This window comes from Phaethon lepturus, unplaced genomic scaffold (assembly GCF_000687285.1).
Source record: "Phaethon lepturus isolate BGI_N335 unplaced genomic scaffold, ASM68728v1 scaffold4889, whole genome shotgun sequence".
NCBI classification, from domain to species: Eukaryota; Metazoa; Chordata; class Aves; order Phaethontiformes; family Phaethontidae; genus Phaethon; species Phaethon lepturus.
Window position 1 is genome coordinate 53,684 of NW_010562636.1, and position 23,677 is coordinate 77,360.

General features: G+C 43.8%; 2 protein-coding genes across 2 annotated transcripts in view; one reads left to right on the top strand and one right to left on the bottom strand.

Moving 5' to 3' along the window:
- Positions 1–9,795, top strand: part of KMT2E (lysine (K)-specific methyltransferase 2E) — a 63,403-nt gene extending 53,608 nt beyond the window's left edge. The window contains exons 22-27 of the mRNA XM_010294323.1: positions 429–992; positions 3,782–4,083; positions 6,022–6,110; positions 6,213–6,332; positions 6,491–6,582; positions 7,521–9,795. Of these exons, the coding sequence (XP_010292625.1) occupies positions 429–992; positions 3,782–4,083; positions 6,022–6,110; positions 6,213–6,332; positions 6,491–6,582; positions 7,521–9,035 (2,682 nt within the window). The 3' untranslated portion in view covers positions 9,036–9,795. The remainder of the gene's footprint in view (positions 1–428; positions 993–3,781; positions 4,084–6,021; positions 6,111–6,212; positions 6,333–6,490; positions 6,583–7,520) is intronic.
- A 1,767-nt stretch (positions 9,796–11,562) lies between these two features.
- SRPK2 (SRSF protein kinase 2) overlaps positions 11,563–23,677 on the bottom strand; it is a 100,515-nt gene continuing 88,400 nt past the window's right edge. Inside the window, exons 13-15 of the mRNA XM_010294324.1 lie at positions 20,468–20,537; positions 19,132–19,224; positions 11,563–13,229 (exon numbers count right to left, since the gene is read on the bottom strand). Of these exons, the coding sequence (XP_010292626.1) occupies positions 13,045–13,229; positions 19,132–19,224; positions 20,468–20,537 (348 nt within the window). The 3' untranslated portion in view covers positions 11,563–13,044. The remainder of the gene's footprint in view (positions 13,230–19,131; positions 19,225–20,467; positions 20,538–23,677) is intronic.

Genomic DNA, 23,677 nt, shown 5'->3' on the forward strand with positions numbered 1-23,677 from the left:
TTGTAATGTTGTCTGAAAATTCTAAAATGCCTCATAAAAGCTCTTTCTCTTTTTTAAAATTTATTTATTCTTGAAATAAAAGTTATGATGTTGAGGATCCCTGTTACGTTGAATTGAAGCAAGTTGTTTGTAACTTCCGGCCAGGGACCTGTTCCTGTTGAAGCTGCTCCCCTTCCTCTGCCAGTCATAAATAAAACCTGACATTTAAAGTTTATTTTGGCTTTCGTTAATGTGCATTTGATTAAAACGTTTTTACCTAATGCATGGCAATAGTAGAATTAAGTGTCTGGCTGTAGAACTGTTTCTTAAAAATAGAGTCGTGGTACTGGAAGGCCTTTAGTCCCACTGACAGGCAAAACTGAATGTCAGAATAGGTGCAGTTTTGTTGCAGTATGGAAAAATAGTTGACATGCTTTTTCTTCATGCAGGGATATGACAGAGCATCGATTCTAGCACTGAATTCTTTCAGAAATTCCAACCTGACAGAAATGGGCCTGCAAGAAATAAAGACTATTGGATATTCCAGTCCAAGGAATAGGACTGATGTCACACGGCAGTGCACTGGAGAAATGGAATCTGTGTCAGACCTCCAGCTGGGACTCGAAGTAATTGAGCAAAGTGCACTGCATAAAAACCTGGAAGCCCCCACACATGATAGGACTGATTCAAACAGCCAATTAGAAACTGCTCATTGTGGACGGGGCACAATTTATTCTTCCTGGGTAAAAAGTCCCGACAGGACAGGTGTAAATTTCTCAATGAATTCTAATTTGAGGGACTTGACCCCTTCACATCAGTTGGAGGTAGGAGGTGGATTCAGAATAAGCGAATCAAAGTGCCTGATTCAAGACGATGCTAGAGGCATGTTCATGGAAGCATCTGTTTTTTGTACTTCAGAAGATGGAATTGCATCTGGCTTCGGAAGGACTGTCAATAATGACAACTTGATGGATGGAAATTGCACACCCCAGAACCCTCCACAAAAGAAAAAGGTTATAATTTTAAGAATTGTTTGGTCTGGTTTACATAGTTGGCTAATGATATTTCTATAACAGAAAGAACTACAATATAATAAAACACAACTGATGGCTCATCTTTAGATACTGCAGTGTAGTAGACATTATTCAGGGGAAATAATGAAGAGTAAAGCTGCATACACCCATTAGTAAATTTATTTTTTCCAAGTAATAGATATAAATTCACTTATTTCATGAGAGTCTTAAATGAATTGCTCAATAAATAATTTTTCAGCTTTGAAAATGGTTGCTTATGCCACCAAGTATTACAATATTCTGTTATACAGAATACAAACTTGCATCGTAGGGATTATACTTTGTGAACATTTGTTTGATCTATGATACTGAGACTTTAAAATTCCAGTTTTTATATACTTAAGGTGTCTTGGTTTCACTGTTACAACTACACAAAAACCCTTAGTTCCAAGAAATTTTTTTCTTGGCTTAATTTCTTCTATTATGAACTACTGCGTGTGAAAAATAAGCACAATCTAAATTTGCTGCTCTCCTGAAACAGTTCTTGTAGGTAAGTTGTGTGGTCTTGGGCAACTCGAACCAGAATTGGAAGTTACCCTGCATAACTGTCTTTGGCTGCGCTTTACTGTCAGGTTAGACTTCTTGTCTCCTTGCAGAAAGGATGACAAATGTGGAAGGCAATAGTCTCCAATGCAACAGCTTGCCAGTTCCATCTTGTAACAGACTGTAGTAATCTTTCATGTTTGCAAGATGTGATTTCATTTCTTTATGGAAGTAATGATCAGGGTGGTGGGGCCACATCCTGTGCGTGTACATGCATGCACAGTGGGCTTTTGGTTTTTTGGTCCCATTGCACCCCTTTGTATATCCTTCCTCCCCTGTGCTCTGGGGGCATCGTGCTGGGGAGTACTCATCATTCTTCCTTCCCAAGTTCTTCATTGGAACTAGATTTTTGTTTACTTTGCCTCAAACTGAGACATAATTGAAGCAAGATAGTAGGAGCTCCGTTCTTACCTGGTCCTGACCCTGAGAGTTTTATAGATCCCATGCATGTTACTATAGCCCTGCTGCTTTAGCAAAGCAGGAAAAAAGGTAAAAAAAGCCAAAATATCTGTAGCCTCGCATTCTTTTTTGTCTGAAAGTTAATTTATTTTCAAGTCCCAGAAACAACCAGAGAAAATCATACCTGTTCCCCTGAAAGAATGTGTTTTTATAGTCTAAGAAAGGGCAGGAGAGAAATCTCATCTAAGGAGAAGGTGAGAGTTACAGGTATTTTGTAGGAGAATAATAGAAGCCTTTCCCTAGGATCACATATGACATGAATGTCCTTAAGCAGTTGTTAAAGAATGTTTTCAACATTTCTGTGGGCATTTGCTTCTCTGTTTTCTTTCACTGTTGTTACAAGCTCATCCCATTTCAATGTGGTCCTGTATGTAGTGGCCACACTGCATAGATTGCATCCATTTTTAACACTTAAGCTTTCTTTAAAGCAATAAATATACTTCAAGGTATCCCAGTCATGTGATGTAGAAATAATATAAATTGTTTCAAAGCAAGATTGGTTCTTAACCTAAACTTTCTTGTGTGAAAAATCAGATCCAGTTCTTAACCTAAACTTTCTTCTATGAAAAAATCAAATATTTTTAACTGTTCCTACCCTGACATATAGATGAGTCTTTAATGGATAGAACTGTTCAAAAACAGACAAAAAACCCCTAGGACTGCAAACAAAGCAGGCTGCCTTGGTTTCTCTTTCTGTGTAGAAATGGATGTCTGCTTTCATTGAGGACTAAGCCATTTAAATGCAAATTTTTTTCATTATTGCACTTTAGTTTCTTGTTTTGGATGCTATACGGTTCAGAGTAGGCTGCTGATGACTAGAAGAAAGGATATAAAGTCATTAAATGTCATTTCCACCAAACTAGTTTCCTTACTGAATATGAAGGTCAATATTTCAGCTTTGTGCTTCAAATCCTGCAGATATAGTGAAAACATTTGAAAATTTTATTTTTCTCACTGAAGGTAACGTACTAAGATTTAAACTGTTTTCTATTCTATGGAAGGTCGTGTACTGATTTCTAATACGTATATGTATTTTATATAATGCAGAAACCACTTTCCTCTTCATGTGTCATCATTTTTGGTAATAAAGTTTACTTGGAATTTAGCATTAAAATATGTTCTTAATCAGTCTCTTCTAGAGTGCAGTAAAGACACAAATTCAGAATAAACTGTGAAGAGAAGGAATGTTTTTAAGTTTCGAATTCTGTATGTTAAGAAAAATACATGAAGAGCTTAGAGAATCCTTTTGATTTATGCAGTAGAGTAAAGCAGAAGCGGGGTGGGTTTTTTGTATACGGGAATCAGGCTGTGAGAGCAGGATGCAACATCTCTTAAAATTAGCTTTACTGTATAGTTACACTCTTATTAATGCTGCAGTTACAGGAAAAACAGTGAAGTCCCTTGTAGCTTCAACCAACAGTTGAAGCAGCAAACCTTTTGCTGACCTGCATCATCCTCTGCTGCTTCTTGGAAGCAAAATGCATACTTCCTTCTTCTGGCAGTAGCTTTTCTTTACATCATCCTTAGAGTCATTAGCTGCTCAGTACTCTCTAAATTCACTGCAAATGTGATGACATTATCTTCTATCCCCATTTTCTTTTAGAATGAAGTAAATGGTATGTCTTACTGAAAGAATACATTTAATTGAAAATGTTGGAAAGTAAACAAGTAAAACTCCCTTCTAATGCATGTTTGTTTGTTTTGTTTGTGGTTTTTTAATTCCATAGGTGTCCTTACTAGAATACCGTAAGAGACAACGAGAAGCTAGAAAAAGTGGCTCAAAGACAGAAAACTTCCCCCTGGTTACTGTTTCTCCTCATGCTGCTGGTGGAGGAAATATAAGTAGTAACAATGGTGCTAATGATGGGTATAACAACAGTGGTGAAAATGGGGAGGCAACTGATAACGCAGCAAGCCTACCTTTACCACTGCCAGCTACTGTTTATAATGCAGCTCCAGAAGACATTGGCAACAACTGTGCAACTAAGGAATCTTCTTCTACTGAGAAAAATGAACCGGAAGTTCAGTGGTAAGCTATGACTGAAGTGCTGAAGAACCATTTGCTTCTATTTGAAATGTAGTTTTTGTCGATAAGGCTGTAGTTGCAGATTACTGATGGGAAACCCTTTGTTTAGATTAGTAGAGAGTTGTCTTACCTCTTTCCTCAGAAATACAGCAGATGCCTCATAAAGATTAGAATGTGTGAAAAATTCCCCATAAGATACTGGTTAACTTATTTTCATTCTGCTTTGCTTTTTTATTTTCTAAGAGCAAAATACCTATTGGTTTGAGCAAGACAAGTTGCTTAGTTCTGTAGATTATAAAATTGCGTGGGTAAAGTACATTTGGAAAGCTGTAGAAAATGTCATCAATGAGTAGGTGTGCTCCCTCCGCTGTGGCACAAGTTGGGCAGCATGTGCTTGCAAAGGGGTGTGTAGTAGGGAGGGAGCAATAGTAGGATGGAGAGGATGTGAGAGATTTGAGTCTGATTCTCAGTGTCGCCTTGGCTCTGCACTCAGGTCTTTGTATCTCCACTGCTTTGTCTGTGGGCTGAAGAGACTATTTTTCATCTTAAATTTCAAAACCTTTCCCAAAGTACTACAGGGAAGAAGGGTGGAACAGGAGGATAACCTGCATTGATTAGCAAAAGCTTCTAGAAGACTTGGGAAGTCTGTTTTTCAGTGATCTGGCTGGAATGTATTTGCTGTTGCTTAAGTGCAATGTGCAGTGCTACATGCAATCTGCCTAACAATTACTTCTGCACAGGTAGAGAGCGTGTGGTTATACTTGCATCACTGTTTATGGTCATTAAATGGTTCACCTGTGTGCAACCATATGCTCTGTTGGATGCCGGATGCTCCAACAGCCAGAAATCCTGGGGAGAGATACAGTGTGAAGGGGGATGAGATAGAATGACTTCAGTTTGTACAAACTTTGCACAGTACTTTCCACTGCACTTTTGGGAGCCTTAAGGTAGATCGTCAACTGTGGTGACACGATCTACAAAATGTTACTAGCACAAAATAAACCCTGCAGATGTTCTTTATGCTGTAGTGAAGGCCTGAGTGTTGGGGATGGACGTAGCATCCTTCTGCTCAGATGCTCCAGCTATTCCAGAACAGAAGGGTTTTGTAGAGCCAGTTAAGGGAGAACGTAAGCACAGTCTTCAAAGTTTCACTGAAGATGGGCTGTAAATTCACTATGCAGAAACTAGTGTGCTATATTGTGAGCAAAGAACATGGAAAACAGGCTAAACAGGGAGGAATTTTATTAGTAAGTTTTTGCAGTAATCCTGCAGACGGCACCAAAATCTATTTTGTTACAATGGTATTGTAATGCCGTGTGTTCTTACCTGAAAGAAAAAGTGAGTTTTTGAGTGCTGTCATTACTGTTTTTGATCAAATTGTGATCGTCAGATGTAATTGATTATAAGAGAGAAGATATGACTGTCATTTCATAGCCACTATCTGTCAAGTTAAACACAGAAGTTTAAACAGAGCAGTATTTGTACTTGTGCAGTATTTATAACTGTGGATCCACTATTAAAGAGCAATTCTTTAAGGAGAAAAAAAAAACCCAAAACCCCCTATTTTCAGCTTTGGAAGAAGATAGTTTTCTGCAAATGGGGAATGTGAAGCAGTACCTGCAACCTTTTATTTTTTGAAGTGTAGTTTTTGACTTGTCAACTGTTCAGACCCAGACATCTACAGATGATGTTTCCATATAAAGAGGAATTGTCAGTTCTTGTAATGCAACAAGGTTGCAGGAAAGCAGGAGAAAATAGATACAAAATACTTAACAAATGGCATTCCTTATGCCATTACAATTCCATTACAGCCTGTTGTTTCGCTCTTACATGCAGTCAACACTGTAAACTTTCTCTGACTAGTATTTGCATATACATTGTTGTAAACTTGGTCCGTGCGAGCGCATTCTCTTAAATTTAAAATGTGCTTCTCTCTTCCAGGACTGCATCAACCTCTGTGGAACAAGTGAGGGAACGAAGTTATCAGCGAGCTTTACTTCTCAGTGATCATAGGAAAGACAAGGACAGTGGTGCGTTCATTTGTCATGTCGAAGGTCAATTAAATCTAACCATTTCCCCCTTGGTAGTCCGTAATCATTCTAATGTTATGTTTGGGTCTGCTTCATCTGTAGGGGGAGAATCACCCTGTAGCCCATGCTCACCGTCTCATGTTCAGTCTCCACCTTCATCTCATTCAAATCTCATTTCCCAGTTGCAGCTTAAGGTCCCTTCTTTCAGAGAATTTATGGAAGGTCAGTAAGCAGATGACCTTGTATGACACTTGACATACTGAATAGTCTCTTACAACAGCTTTAATAGCTCTTTTAAAGTCAAATATAAAGTGCTTAGTGATCTTTGCAAAAGACTTGGTTTTCCCATTTTTATGTTTACCTCTGCTTTATGTCTGTAGAACCTGATCCTGAAAATCCAGAGCCTACTTCTGAATGTCCGTCCCCAGATACTTCACAGAAGACTTGTAAGAGTCCATCAAAAGCAAGCAAGGTAATGCACAGTGTTATGCAGATGCATACGTGTTTGTGCCTCTGTGTATTGTATAATATGCATGTGAATGCATACGTACGTCTCAGATTTATCTTTAAAAAGGTAATCTCATGATTTACTACTTAGATGGAACATGTGTGTAACTTACCTGTGCGACAATCCAACATGGTTAAACTTTGGTAAGAATATTTGTGGTACTCCATACGTGCTAAAAAGTTGGTTTTTCTGTTCTTTCAGTAGCCATACCTATTTATATATGATCTTGTGTTCTGTAGACAGAGAAGACATTGTGTTAGTAGATTCGGTATCACTGCAGTCCTGCAGGTTGAATGCTGAAGAACTGGCAGTCAGAACTGACAGTAGTGACAGGATTTACCTACTTCCCACCTTTGCAGGAGTTTGCTCTTGCCATGTCAGGGTTTGGCACTCTCAGTAGAGGCACTGGTACAGGGAAGGATGTTGAGTAGCTGCCTCAGTAGTACAGTATTAAATGAAACAATTCAGGTTGTAACGTTTAGTCCGTTTGGTTGCACTAGGCCAGTTTTAAAATGTTAAATAACTCTAAAAATGGCTTTGTTTTTGTAAATGGTCTTGTCTGGAATCATTTCTTTCAGACTCAGAAATCTAAATCTTTTAACAAGTAACAGATTCTGCCTTTGACCTGATGGGTCATACTCTGTTAGTACTTTGATATACTTGCTAGTCTTTGACTCTCAAGAATGATTGAGATATACTTGCTAAATATAGTATCTTGCTAAGTTGAGGGTTTCTACTGTTGCCGTTTTTCTTAAACTAAACATATATCCTGTGGCTCAACACTTTTTCACCATCTCTCACAGGGAGAGAGAACAACATTCTGAGAAGATTCTTTTTGTTAACTGTGCATGCATTAAAACATTTTGAATGTTTTGCACTGACATATTTTCTTTTCATTCTAGCCTTCTTCGCCAAGTCCTGTAGTTTCAACGCAGTCACTTGGGAAAACACCCACAAAACCAGATTCGCACTGGGAAACTGCAGGTAATGCCCCTGAGGCCGAGTGTGCGAATCATCCGAAATCTGAGCTGCAACAAAAACAGCTGACAAATAACGTCCAAGCACTTTCAAAAAATCATCCATCTCAATCACATCTGCGCAGTTCTGCTGAGCAACTTTCACATTCACAGAAGTTGCCTTCTGCACCTTTGAAGCTGCATTGCCCCCCTTCGCCTCACATAGAAAATCCTCCCAAGTCCTCTACCCCTCATGCGACTGTGCAGCATGGTTATCTTTCACCAAAGCCTCACTCACAGCAGTTGGGATCTCCATACAGACCTCATCATCCACAGTCACCTCAAGTTGCAACACCCCAGAGGGAAACACACCGAAACTTCTATCCAGCAGCGCCAACCCTTCAGCCCAGTAATCAGCAGCAGGCCAGTGGACCCCTCTTCACTCAGACAACTTCAGGACAATCTTCAGCTTCTTACAGCCAGTTTAACCAACAAAGTCTGAACAGCAGTGCACCGCCTCCCCCACCGCCCCCACCCCCTTCTTCTACTTACTATCAAAACCAGCAGCCCTCTGGAAACTTTCAGAGTTACAGTCAGCTGAAGGGCACCATCCCCCAACAGACTGTGTTCTCATCTGGACCAAATCAAGCACTTCCTGGCACCACAGGTCAGCAAACGGTGCCGGGACACCACGTAACCGCAGGGCATTTCCTGCCATCTCAGAACGCTGGTATTCATCACCAGGCGTCTGTGTCTGCTGCTCCTCCTCCTCCTCCGCCACCACCTGCTCCGGGACCTCACCTTGTACAGCAGCAAAGTACTCATCAGCAGCACTCTGTAGCACATGTTGTCGGTCCAGTTCATGCCGTGGCAGTAGCTCCTGGATCGCACATTCATTCTCAAGCTGCTGGTCACCATTTGCCACCGCCGCCTCCACCGCCAGGTCCTCTCCCCCACCACCAACCTCCCCATCCATCACCTGGACACCAAGGTTTGCAAGCACAACACCAGCATGTTGTAAACTCTGCACCTCCTCCCCCACCCCCCCCACCCTCCAATGTTCTAAGCTCGGGGCATCACCCAGCATCAGCACAAGGGTTACACCACCCCTCTCATCAAGGACCCCCCCATTTTCCTTCCAGTGCTCACACGAGCGTGTCCTCCTACTCCTCTCAAGCCCCCCATCACACAACGCTAGGACCTGGACCTCAACATCAGCCTGCTGGCACAGGACCTCATTGCCCGCTCCCTGGTCAGGGTCCTCACCTCCAACCTCAAGGACCAAACAGTATTGCAACGCCTGCTGCTGCAGGGTTCTGCCCTCACCCTGGCTCTGTGGCCCTGCCCCACGCAGTGCAGGGGCCGCAGCAGGCGTCGCCGGTGCCTGGGCAGATCCCCATTCACAGAGCACAGGTGCCACCAACTTTTCAGAACAACTACCATGGCTCAGGGTGGCACTGAAATGGATCCCTTTAATTCTAAACATTTTTAAAATGTTCTGTAATATAAACTGTGTATATTTCATATGTACCTGTTCAAGGTACTTTTTAAAGCTTGTACATGATACTTTGTATAAAAGCAAACACCAGTGCTCCTTCATTGTATTCTTTCCATTTTTTGCTTTTTAAAATTCCTGAAAATGTGCTGTTAAGCCAGTATTAGGTATTTTTTATTTTGTAAGTGAACATTCCAGCTGTTTTTTCTGGCAGTAGGTTTGATGCTGCATAATCTTTAAAATTTTATTGTCGCAGTTAAATTCATTTAGTGAATGTTTTCTATATTACTTTTATACATATGTAATTAAATAAGTACACAGGCTAAGTGATGGCACTAACAAATTTTTTTTTCCTCCATTTTCTTCTGTCAACAGTTCTTTGTGTGCATAGAGATAGGAAACAATGCAATACAAATTTTTATAGTTTTGGTGTGGACATGGCTTTTTGTTTCATCAGTTATTTGCAGAAAATGTAATTTAATGTATAGACTGTTTCTAATGTCTGACAAGTGCTGTAAATACTGTATTTCTTTTGCTTGTAAAATTGCTTGAAGCTTCTTTCATTTGATATAGTATTGTATATAATAAGTCTCTTTTGCAAAAAAAAAAAGTGTGATCTTTGTGGAAGTAGTACAGTATATGATCTTTAATTTTTTTTAATATACTGTCACATTGCAGCACTGGTTGGGCATTTTAATTCATGTTAATAAATCACAATTATGTCAGTTTTAACTACTTGTCCTGCAAGGGTGGTATGTCTTCAGGGAAGTGGCCTTATGTATGTAAAACACACCCCTGCAGTCACTGTGGGGTGGCTTCCAGCTGTGGGTTTACTTCTGTAGTACAGACAGATCTGGAACTGGCTGTAGGAAGGGGGTTGGTTTCTCCTGCCGAGTCTAGCGGTAAGGAGAGGCTACTCTGAGCAGAGTCTTGCATCAGGTTCAGCTGTGAGCAGTGGTGTTTGTTACACAGCATTTGTTATACCTGTGCAATTGTGTGCTGAAGCTGTATCAGACGACATGTTGCTTGGACCTCTCTTCCAGACCACAGCACCACCTGCACACTGCAGCATGTACCCCTTCTCCTGTGAGTGCAGATCGGGGGGACTGAGACCTTACTTTAAAAATAAGCTGGGTGGTATTTGTAAGGCAGGTGTCTTCATCCCTGCAGTGATTCCCTCATTGAAGGATAAAACAGCAGGGTATGGAATGTTACAGATAGATGATATAGCAGGATGTTGCTTTATTAAGGAAAGTCATTTATTCCTGCTAGGCGCTGATGTACCTAGCAGGTGCAGGGTTATTCCGTAACTGGTGTGTGACAATGTCCTTACATTGTCCTCTGAATTCTCACCTAACAGGACCCTGCTCCGTGGCTCCTCCTTAGATGCAGAGAAGGAAACCAGTGTGCATGAAAAGCTGAAACGGGACAGGAGGGGAAGCAGCTATGCAGCTATGCCTGAAGAAAGGTGGTAATTCTTCACATACAGAAAAAAAACTGGGACTATTTAAATTGTAGTTTGCCTGTAATTACTGAAAACCTCTTAAGTGAAACAGTACTCTAGAAATAGTTTCCTGAACAGCTGCTGGCTATGCAAAACACATGTATAGTTTTGCACTAGCGTGCAGGAGAACAACAGCAGAAAACCCACCCTCTCTGAAAAAATTTATAGCTCCTTCAAATCTGGTTGTCCTGACCCCCTTCCATTCCTCCATGAAGTGGGTATCACATCATCTCAAATACAAGAGTATCAAATAACATGCTGTAGGTGGCAAGATCATAGAGCAGCCCAAGGAGTTGAGGTGATGCGTCGCAGAACTGTACAGGTGCTGTGTATGGCTCCCAGAGCTGTGGTGTATCACCACAGCCAAGCAAGGGGCAAGGCATGCTGGCACTGTCAGGTTACTCACCTGGCTTGGCCTGTGTTTGAACTGAGTATTTTCTCCGCGTTCCAGAACAACCATTGCGTGAGTTTGCAGTGACTAGGCTGCATGTGAAGCTGAACATGATTTTACCTCTAGCTCTGGAGTCCATTGGCATCGCCCTTCCCACCAGTGTTGTCCTCACAGCTGTTAGAAGTGGTTCCAGTGCGAAGGCATGGAGGGTGAAGGCACACGATCCTGAAACCCAGCTGCCGGCAGGGCCTCAGCATATGGATAAGCATCTCCTGGCCCGCTTTGTCTGTGGCGGCTATGCCGTTTCTTTCCCGAGGAGCAGCTGCACCGGCGTAGCAGGGACAGGGTTTGGCTTTTGCTCATTTACAGCAGTTCAGTTTAAACACCTTGTATGAAACATGCTCTCGGTTTTGTCACATTTCACCTAGCAACCACTTGCACGCAGCCCCTGGCAGGCGTATTACACCAGGGGACGTATTCTATACATGAACGCAGGAAGCCAGGCTAAAACACCTCCCGCCCCCCGCACCACGACAACGACCTCTAGCAAACAAACGGAGCCATGGCTAGCAAAGATTCCAATGACCAGCACACTGTCTGAAAAAACAAAACACTTTAATTAGACAACTGCAAGCACCTCAAACAACTGGTTATTGTTACAGCATGGGGCTATCTTCTCACAATCTAGTTATTGCAAAGGCATGTGAATAAATTTCATATGGACAAAGTCAAGAAAAAGTGGCACCGTAGTTACATGAAGATCAGAAGTAAGCTTACATTCATCCCACTGACTCCTAAAAGAGGCCAAAACACACCTCTGTACTGTACATTCTAAAATCTGTATTGCCTATAAGCTTCAGCCTATGCAGCTTTTTTTTTCCTAGGAAACACGTAACTTGCGTGCAACTTACAACAGGTAATTGTATGTCTATTTATGGGAAAGAATAAAGCTAGTGCAATTTCTTTTAGAAACATGTAAAGCTATGAATGGAATGAGCATGATCTTGCTTCTTGGACTATTTTACCCACTGCACTGCAAATATCTGCAGCACTATCCTTCCTTAACCGATTCCAAGCACACACTTTTATTATAAAAGATCAGTAATTCTACACAGAGAGTGGTTCTCATGCTCGACTTTTAATCATTTCTTTTTCCTTAAGGTATAGTACAACTTACAGTGCTTATAAAAAGGCAACACCATATGGTACCATGTCTTCACTATCACATTGTAAGGGAAATTGCTATTTTTCTTTTCTTAAAAGCACTTAAAATAGGCAGAAGTTCTAAAAGGGAGTGCTAAATGATAATGCATACTTTATTAGAAAGAAGTCTAGCCTTCCTTTAAAGTGCTGTTTGGGGAATGAAATCCTGTAAACCAGAGCCACTTTGTTTAAAATCCAATGAACAGGAACTGCTACAGAATAGAAAGTTTACACAATTCCTTACAGCAGTTTAAAGTCCACTACATGCAATTGGTTTGCTATAAAGCTCTCTAAAACTTCGTCGCTTTACCCTGAAATTGAGTCCCCAATCCCATATGTAAATGGAAATAAACATTTACAGGGTGCATTTACATACACTATAATACAAGAATGATGTCCCTTTGCCAGAAGATAAAATTGTACAATTCCTCACCATAGCTCATTTCTGACTTGATAAATTTCTTAACGCTTGTAAATTATATAATATGCATCAGCTAAAATATTTTTTTTCCATAAATAGTTACAAAACTTGCCAAAACACATGGGGGGGAAGTTTCCTTTGTTCAAAAATCTGACAACTGAATGCCACACAACACAAGAAACAATGCTTAAAGACACGGTAAGTGTTTCCTGAAGAAAGTGGGTGAGTAAACTACTAGCTGAAGACAAAAAGACTACCCTTCCCCAAGAACACAGTGCACAAAAAGCAAAATGTCAAACAGTACCTCAAGCAAAACAAAGGTCTGAGGATTGAAGCCAGCTCACGTGTGATCCTGCTAAAGAATTTGTGACAGTCACCATTTAGGTCCGATGCATTGGAAAGTGGTTGCTGGCCTTTGTTTTGTTTTGTTTTTTTTTAAACGGCTGGGAAATTCTGCTAAGAATTCAGCCACGGATGCCTGAGGCATTCTCCAGCTGAAGCACGTTTCTCTGGGACCATTTCTAGCATGGGGATCAGGAAATCTGTAAACTGTGCAGCATCTTCGTGAGGCCAACCATACTTCTCCACAAGCACATCAAAAAGACTCCAAGGTTTCAGCTTGGTAATGTGTCGGAGTTCTCCTGCAAACAGAAATATTACTGGCATTAGAAAAATACCTCATTCTGCCCATTAGTGACTAAGCCCTGTGTCGTTTTTCTCCCATTCTGCATTCACAGCATCTTGACCAGGCTGAGAATCATTATTTAGGAAAGGGCAGCACATTGCAAGCTTGCTTGAGGTCCTCAATGGAGGCGAGTCTGTCCGATGTCAAAACCAAGAAATCATTCCTACAGCAAACTGTGTTACACTTTGACTCCGCTGTATGCATCATTTCTGATTTTTCCTGATGTCTTCATTCTGTCTCCCACACACCAAGGCACTCGTTCACACACACCCTCATGCCACGGGCGAAGAACATCACGGGCCTCTGCTTAATCGGCCAACAAACCCAAATCTTACAAAAAACACTCCGATCTTAAGATGGACGTCTTGGCAACAGGTCACTGCCTCACTACGTGGCACGTGCTGACAACACAGCAAAGCAGTGGCTCATTCCAAACCAAGCACAGAGGTCTGGCACTTGGAGAGTCTCCTCCATCTCCCAGGCAAACACCCACAAGAGGCTTGGTCTGAATCCTCCCCGAGGCGGAAGCACCTGCTGCTGCCTGTGTCTCCTTCACCCCACCACCAGCACAAGCCCTGGCAGCAGCTGCAGGATTCCAGGTCTGTCAAAGAGGGGGCATACAGCCAGCCTGGCTCTGTGTTTCAGACCAAAACAAAGGAGGCGAGGACCCTCCTGCCATTCAAACCAGCAGTATTATCCAGGTTTATCCACAAGCCTTCCAGCGTGACGGGGAAGACAGACTCTTCTGGCTGCCCCCTTCTTCCCAGGCACATACCTGAGCCAGTCAGTCTCCATGTGATGCTACAAAAAGCACTTCAGAGACCCCTGTGGTGATTCCGCAACAGCCCCCAAACTGCCAAGGAGGGCGATGGGTTCTCACCCAAAACTGGAAGCTGAACATGACTCACCCACAGCTTCACAAGCACATGCCACCCTCCGGCATGGGGGCACGCAGGCCACGCTGTTCGTAAGTGAAGTGGTTTGTCAACGCCATTGTTCCCCCAGCTGCAATCTACTGCCCACAAGATGCCATCAGACATCAGCTCGCAGGTCTGATGTACCTCCCATCTTTCTGTACATCCCTGTGGCTACGGAGGTTCCAGGGCAGGAAAAGAAACAGTCTGTTCAGCCTGCCCCCGAGACTCTGAGCACCTGAATGCAGTAGATTAAAACTGGCACAGGCCCGGCAGGACCCACTTCTGCTACCTCAGGCGGTAGCAGAAGGTCCCAGGCAGTGTGCAACGCTTGAAAAAGCAGCTCTGCGGGGGCTACCATAAAGACCCCCAAAGAGCAAGTGTGCAAACGGCTGATCGCTCGCACGAGAAAAAGCAGAGACCTGCTGGTAATAGAAAGTCAAGATGTGCTGCCCGCAGCTGGCCCGCTGCCCTCTGTCCTCTCCCTCCCGCGGGCCCGGAGGGGTGCTGCGGCAGAGGCTTTCCTAACGTACCCTGTCTGCACGTGCACAGTACGAGCGTGTCCCATCGGCACCAGTGAGTCAAACGCAACCTGGCTCTGCTTTGGGCCCGTACTGTCCCACCGTCTGAAGGTACAGAAAGGACCGCACATCTCGGAAAAGTGTGCTCGCTTCCAGGCTCACTCTCAGCCCTTTAAAGTCTTTCTGCAACTCTGAAATTTAAGTGCTGAGAATCTTACTCCTTTGAAGGTTTCCAGAAGTGTGTATTGGTGACTACCAACCACAACAGGTAGTAAACTTACTAGTAAGAACACATAAACTCAAATATTGCTAAAAAGTGACAGAAAATAGTGACTTGTTATTGACTGCAAGCAAAAAATGACTAACAAAAAGAAATTAAAAAAAAAAAAAATCCATCAGGCTGTGTCCATAGCTTCTACAGCTTACAGCATTCATGGCAAGGGTTGCCATAATCATTTACCAAACTAGACTAATTTTGGGGGAGTGTGTTTCCATGCAGCACTGTCTTCACCTTTGTATTCCAGTTACGTAGTTTTAGGTATCTTTCCTCCCTCGGGTTGTATGAATTAAGATTCCAAAGTGAGGCTCCTGGTGTAACTGTGGAAGGTGAGTTCATACTGTTTGAATGCTCCTTATTATGTAAAGCAGAAGCTGAACTTGAGATACCCAAGCTAAGACCAGCGCATGCTGGGCAGCATGACGTTTCCTAGTGTTTTCTGCCGAGGAACACACTATTTTAGCACTGTGGGTTGAAGTTTTCTACAAGAAATTCTGTGAAGATTGTAAAAGCACTTAAGAAGATGGGATACAGTAAAAAATACCTGCTGGGGGCCGTGAATTTAACTAGTGCTTCGGTTTTCAATGAAGATCATGATGCTGACCATGGAATCAGAATAGGGTAAGTAAAAGGCAATTCACACAACTGAGGCGGGCAAGAAAGTCCAAGAATGTATTTTAATGTGGTGGGTCCATCCCGAAGCGCTGGAGAGCAGCGCAGGAAATGGAGGTGTCTGGCAACTTGTCTTTTCACCTAGGTCGTGAGGTTTGTACCCTGTAGGTGGAGGACAGCAAAGCAGTGCCTGTATTTAAGGCAGACAAGAAAAGCACAGACCCACCGGTCTGACACCGTCAGTATTCAGGGCAGTAACATGAATTTTCAAAGAAATGCTAAAAATGTAATAGTAAGGGAAAACTTCCTAACAGAAGCTCTTTATTTAGATTTTTGATAGTGAAGCACACAGGGAATATCCAGAGAGGACAACAGAGTTGTCAGAACTGTAAAACCCCTGCGGCCAACGTGGAGGCAGCAAGGGACCTTCTGAAAAATGAAATGTTAAGTCAGAAGGAAATTATCAAAGAAATCTGAAAGGCCTGTGAGGGGGAAAACGCTACTTAAAGCTTTCTCTGCTGACAAAGAGCTAGTTATGAGCTAGTCTATGAGATTTGTCAAAGACAACATGAAGATATGTCACCAGGCAAGAGGAGGACGGATTGTTGAACAGTAAGAAACAGATGACGGGAAGGACTGGGGAAGCAGCAGTGGGATATGATCTGCTACTACATATTTTGAGGACACGCTCCCAAGAAGTAACGCAAGAACTGCTGGGAAGGGCCCATGGAGGCGAGGGAGCTGGAGGGGAGCCTTCTCCTTCCCTTCTGGGATGCTAAATAAGCAGTGTGCTTTTCCTTGTTGCAGCCCGCCAGCATCTCGCACAGGTTTAGCTCACAAGAAAACAGCAAATACCAGAAGAAAAATAAAAAGGACCATGGTCTAGAAAAAACAAAAGTGTTTCAACTTTTAGTGCCAAAATCATTTTTATAGACAAAATTGCTCCTGGGGAGGCACTGGAGAAAAGGACTCACTGGAGTTAATACTGGGCTTAATCAAGATGAGACCCTGCAGAAAGTATGTGAGCATTTGTGCTGTAGTGACTAAGTAGTAACTTATAAATGCTTTTCCTTTTTTAAATGCACCCTCCTATCTGAATGTCACCAACTGCTTCAGGCAATTACCGAGAAGTAGGGACTCGATCCTGTAAACCCAGCCGTTGCCAACACCTTTCCTTTTGTGCCTGGGACGTTCAGTGGAACAGTTCAAACGCTTAAAGCTTCTCTCTGAGGTCTGAGGTTGAACTTGCTTACGGACAGCAGTAACACCCGAATTGTGTGTTACAAAACAAGACTGACGAGGAGGAGCCTACAGTCAGATTTCTAAGCCCACCCTTACACCACAGCGTGAAATTCCCAGGAGAGCCTCAGGCCTGTCCTGCATGGCCTCTGGCCCCAGCTCGGACGGTGCCTCCGGGGAGTGTCGCTGAAGCTCAGGCTCTAGAGGACAACCGTGACACTCTGCAGTGGAAGGTGCTCATGGAAGCACGTGAAACTCCCCACCTTCTGCCCTCTTCTGTGCACCACAAATGCTGTGGCTACTGGTGAGGTCACTTCAAGGTTCTATGACAACATTAGAAAACGCCAACCCATCTGGTGTAAAGCAAAAATGAGGAACACAAGATAGGCTTTAAGCGGGGTCAGGCTGGAGGGGTCTTTCTAATTCAGTACCTGCCTCGGACTGTGGCCACGGGAAGGGGTAGGCAGGAGGCCTTTCGGCAGACCCTGTTAGGGGGTGCGGGAGGGTGCCTCCTGCCCAGCCCTTTTACTGCTTTATGCACTTACAGACCTGTCGGCCCCGAGTTTGTTCATCTCGGGTAACGCGAGATTGGTTCTGAGGCGGCCGCTGCAGCCTCTCCCTGAGCTCGCGGACGCCAGCCCGCTCCTGAAGCTCACCGCCCGCTGCGCAGGAGAGCGCCTGTTTTAAAGCCACCCCTGCGTTTCACTGGGTGTCCCCCAGCTCCGTGGTGGGCACCGATGAACAGCAGCTCTGCTTCCAGCTCATCCACTGCCTTCCCATTTTGTAAACCTTCATTATTCCCCAGCAACATTCTCCCCTCCACACAAAAAAGCACCAGGCATTTTAGATTCTCCCCCGCCCGCTGCGCAGGAGAGCGCCTGTTTTAAAGCCACCCCTGCGTTTCACTGGGTGTCCCCCAGCTCCGTGGTGGGCACCGATGAACAGCAGCTCTGCTTCCAGCTCATCCACTGCCTTCCCATTTTGTAAACCTTCATTATTCCCCAGCAACATTCTCCCCTCCACACAAAAAAGCACCAGGCATTTTAGATTCTCCCAAATGGCAGCTGCTCTCTCTCCTCGATCCCCACCGCTGCCTTTCTTCGCGCCGCGTTTAACGCCATTACAGCCTCCTTAATGCAGTGGGGGCACACAGAGGTCCCTGCCCTACCAGCAGTATCCATGCACGGAACAGGCGGCTCTCGTGCAAGGCCGGGGGAAGACTCACCGGATCGTTCCTGCCTCATGACCCCAAGCTCCTGCAGCGCGGCACTGCCGCCTCGGCCCCCCAGGTGCCCGATGCGGCTGGCTGCCCCATCCCGGCCAACAAGCTGTGTGCTCACGCACACGGAGTCACGGGCAAGAGGGAAGCCGCAGCGCTGTTCGGCAGGACAGTGCGCTCGCCAGCTGCGGTCGACCGCCCCGGATGTTCCCCCACCACGTGTTGGGACGCTCCTGACACACCCTGTCCCTCGATACAACACTGCACTGCCTCATACACGGAGGGGACAAAAGACAGCTGAAGCATCAGCATGTTCCCTCACGTGTCCAAAACCTCACTTAAAGAGCAGCCTGAGCAAAGACAAAGCACAGGAGGATAAAAGAACTGCAAGGCTCAATGCGTTTGCTGCAAAAAGGGGAATTACTTTCTTGTAGCAATTGACAGGGATTTTAATTTGAGCGGGTTTGCACTTCTGTACACCACCAAACACAGCTACGTCATCACCGACGGCTGCGGTGCTCCGGCATTACGGCAATCTGGAGTGCTTGAAGCGAGACGGCGTGGCGCACGGCAGAGCGGCTCTCTCCGTCGCTCTGCCACAGAGCGATCTTTCTTGCGTGCTCTCCCTGCGGGCGGTCGCCAGAGCGTGCGGGCTGACCGCAGGCACCCGCCTGTCTATTGCCCAGGTATCCCTGCCCACCTCGGTTATTCCTCAGCAGCAGCATCCGCTGGACCACTACACGCCATCAAAAGTGGTTGGCAGATGATTTTCCATCACGCTACCAGCTACGCATCACTCGATTGCTTACATTTACATGAACACTGGACAACAGAGTCACACAGACGTTTGTTAACATCCACACTTTGTTGAGTGCATCCCAAACTGAATTTTAAATGAAATTTTGAAATGAATACTGCAAATTGTGGCTTTTCTTAGAAATCCAAGTTTACACCAAAATTCTTCTTTAGCAAGAGCTCTCCATTTAAAGGATCTATTTCTTCAGAACCCATAAATGAACATATTCTCCTTTTGGATAGTATTATGCTTTAAATTAGTGTTGCATAAATACCGTTACCTTTTTTGGTGAAAAACTCCTTGGAATATTTCCCCAACATAGCGTATTTTCGAGGGATTTTTCCCAGCAGTTCAATGATCAATGCTATGTGGTCTGCATTGGAGAACATTGCCAGCAAAACAGAAACATACAACAGTTTAATCAGTACATTGCATGCATACACTGACACTGGCCCGGTACAGACAGAAATAGATTGAGCCTGGTAAAAAAAAAAAAAGATGTGTACACTGCTCAGTGGCTGATTTGGAAAGATGCTTTCAGCAAAACTTCCTTCTCAAAACAACATTTGAGTACCAGCCGCTACACACAAGTTTGGCTATGTAATTTAAAATGTACCAATAGTCATTTTTCAGAAAGTTTAGCTAAAAAAAAAAAAAAGTAATTCTGTCACAGATTCCTGTGTATTTTGTTTTTCAAAAAGGAATTTTTGTTGTGTGATTTCAGGAAATGCTCCTCAGTGGGACATGCTACAACCAGCAACAGCAACTCCACTTCTGTCTGCATCACGGCACCTTTCAAAAAGAAGAGGTACTACCTCTGCGATTGAAGAATTCCCGAGAATATTTTCCAGATAGAGCAAAGTGCCTTGGGATATTGCCTAGCAGCTCTATGATGTGTGCTATGTGGTCTATGAGGGAGAGAAAAAAAGGATACGGGAGTGGAAGGGGCAGGGAAAGGATGGGATAAAAAAGAAGAGGAAAGAAACTGGAATTAGTAAAAAATCAGAAATAGTTTCAAATCAACAATGTTTGCAGCAAATCCATGCAGAGGTTTCCAGGATCAGCAGAGCTTTGGCATCATTAGTGGCATTTAGGAACAATGAATGATGCCCACATTACCACTGCAAAGAGCATTTACAAGCAAACAAGCATGAAAATGGACAGGTATACAGATGGAAGCAGGAGTTAATTCTGATTTAAAAAAAAAATTAGTCATTTCCTAATTCAAATAAAAGTACACAATGTAAACATTATTCCAGTGTCACTCTTATGAGAAGAAAATACTACAAAGTTCAAATTTGTCGTTTCTTTTCTAAACTAAAATGCTGTTATTCTCAATCAGGTTTCCACACATATGCAATCTTACAAGAAGGGCAGTTTAATTCCTTCAGGCAGTTGTTAAGTAGATGAGTATCTGCAGAAGGGAGGTTTTGCCCACCCATTGCTAGTGATGGAACTTAAAACTAAAAAGAAAAAAATCATATTTATATTCTGAAAACAATGTGTATGAACAGTTCACTCAAATACAAGACTTAACCCCACTGTAAGCTCACTGGAAATTCAAGAGGAGCGTGAAAATATACAGAAACTCAAACAGCATCTCAAAAGATTCATACCTTCATCCCTGGAATAGTCTTCACCAGAGTGCGGCTCAAACAAATAATCTCCCGTCGCTAGCTCAAAAGCCTATAACATAACAGACATATTTATGGGTATTTCAGAAATACTGTTTTTAATCTCAAGATGTGAGCAAAACTTCACAACTATCCCAGAGCCAAGAAGGAACGAACACTCAAAGCTAAAGGCCTACGACTGGACCTGAGACTGAGGCCACTTACCTGGCGACCATCACTCCTGCGGTGCAACGACAGCAGGAACCCAGGCTCGGAGAGAGCCCCGCACGCGCCCCGTCGGTACGAGAGGCTGGAGGTTTGGCAACAGGCAGCACACCCAAACCCCAGGCGTTTCTACCTGCTCGGTGGACCAGGATGAAGGACGGAGGTGGACAAGGAGCGCGGAACCGCGGTCCCTCCCCAGCAAGCGCTGGGCCTCCACCGGCCGACCAGGAGTGTTTTGGTTGTGTTGCAATGTGCAGCACCGGTCCCGAACAGCGTCCGGCTGCGCAGGAAGCGATTCTGAGCCCCGGCTGCACGGGGCTGTGAAGGGGGCATCAGCGTAAGCTGGCGTTAAGCATTTTTTAACATACTCGTGTGGTCTGTTGATCATGTTAAATATGTGTAAGTTAATGAAGCTGAGAGAGGGGTAGTCCTAAATAGCTAATAAAGAGCTACACTTGCATCTGAAGGTTAATTATCTGTCAGAGAATGCCTGTTGGGGACTGAAATAATAAAGTCTGAATCAGAAATAAAATCCATTTATAACTATAATTAATCACTTGAAATTAGCAAACAGGGTAAGCTTCCTTGATGACTCTAAATCTAGGACAGTTTTTAAAAAGGTCTTTTTGTCGAAGCAGAAGTCAAAGTAAATACTGCAATCGTGGGGTAAAATACTGAGACTAATTTTGACGAAGGACTCCAGAGCAGACACCGCGACGACCGAGCCCTTCAGGCCGCCGCCATGCTTCGATGGGATGCTGCCCCTAAGTCAGGGCAGGGCAAAACGGAGCTTCTCTTTATGGGTAAAATGCGTATTAAAAGCTGCAAAGCACTGAAATAACCACGAGAAGTCCACGCTTGTGTACAAACAAAGATTCACCTAACCTAATTTGTTAAACTATTCTCTTTCCGCTCTGGGTCACCAATTACCCAAGCAGCCACAGGAGTCTAATTCTTTCCAGGTGGTTTAAACATCAAACTATTTTCCATCTCCAAGACCAGGGAAAGCATCTGGTCCAGAAAATCATTCCAAAAATCAGGCACAACTCCCTGGCGCAGCTCTAGGAGGGTATTTCACTCCGTCAGAACACATACTATAAAGTATTTGTCTCCTGAAAATATACACTCTTCTGTTACAATTCGTAATCTGGAGTTGTTAAATCACCTATAAATTCAGCCTATTTATGGGTACTTGGCTTTTTCAAGCTGTGAACTGCAGTGTCATCCAAGTGGGCTATAGCCAAAATAATTCATTGCAATCACACACAGCAGCCAAGAAAGCAACAATGCCCCATGTTGACACTTCTGTCGGTCCTTTAATTTCTAAAGTCACCATCACTAATTAACCATCATTCACTTTCTTCCTTTATTCTACTTTCAGCTCAAGATTGAGAGTTTTCATTTTACAGCTTAAAAAAATCTCAAGGATCATAAATTGCCAGGTATTTAAACTGAAGAAATTTTTAGAGTAGCCAGAAGAGATCACTGGTAGGGATCTCTAAACGCAACACCGAGAATATTGTTATTCTCTTGAGAGGAGACCGAGAAGTCCCAAGTGTCTCCTCTGTATCTCATGGGATTATATTCACTCTAAGAGCCGGACCAACTTTCCCAGGAGAACACATGCTGATGGGGCTCATTTCTGAGGACATTAAGAAATTCGTTGCTATTTAACACAGATTCCTGGAGAACAACAGAAATGCAGCTTAATTTAGCCACAAAGGTAGACTGCAAAAGAATAAAGCTTCCATCCCCCAAAATGAAGTATTAATAGCTTGATATGTCTGTATGGAACTAAAGCTTAAATCGGAAAAACTGTATAAACTGTTCATAGAGAAGCACAAGAAGTAAGCATACCACTGCGATACACTGAATTTTCGATCTGTTTGTATATAGTAAGAGCTGCAAGCTCTCGTGGATTTGGGATATTTATACCACCCTTTTGCCAAAGAGAAACTAAAGCTTCTCAAAATGCTGCTGCTGCTTCCTTTTTCATTTCTGTGTAGCTTTGACTCCATGCCCAGCATGGGCTGGAGCCGCAGCACCTCAGACATTTCATTTCCTCGCTCTCCTTAAAGGACTCTGCACTGAGAACGAAGAAACTTCTGACTCAGATGCACACAGGGACAGTCCAGAGACAGCCTTGCCTTCTGGGTGCTGTGATAAATATCTGTAACAATACTTCTTAGCACTTGTGCAGGATAACGTCTCACAGGTTCATCTGTGGCAACCTGCCCACAGGTTCCTCGGTATCTGTAGGATGGACTGGCTACATAGTACAAGATAAATTAAATTAATTTGGCTTCATTTCAAGAAGAGTAAATCCTTGACCTAGGTTTTTACCATAAAGTAAAAGAATCAGCATTAAAAACACATTAATAAGCAGGTAAATAGCCATAAGAAGGACAATGACACCTCTGGGTTGTATCAGAGTTCTTCCGCTCTTTAAGCTCATGCCCAAAGGTGCGGTACACCAGAAAGCACGTGCAGGCCCGTCACCGAGTCAGTGCCACCGAAAGAAGAGCTCTCTGCTGCTGGCACTCAGAACCACCGTTCTGGCAATGCAGTGCTGCTCTGGACCTCCCGAGCGCTCCTCAGTACTTAGCGACCCTTTGCGCCCAGCTGCAGGTACATTAAACCACGCAGGCTCCAATTCGTAAGTCGCTGACGCTCTGTGACAAAATCGGGAGGCGGACACCCCGAAGGACAGCAGGTTGGACACAGGTCAGCAGCGCGCTCTCCTGGTAACGCAGGCTAACCACTTACCGGACTGTACACAACAAGCGTGTTACCAGCCCTCAGTGGGAAGTGACTTCCCCTCTCCCCAGCACTCTGGAGACCTGTGACCGGTTTGGGGCCACCAGGATGAGAGAGACCCTGCCAAACTGGAGAAAGACCAGGGAGGACCTCTAAGATGTCAGGGGGCTGAGCAGACGATGCAGGAGGAGAGGCTGGTGGGGCTGAGTTTTTTCAGGCTAGAGAAGGAAA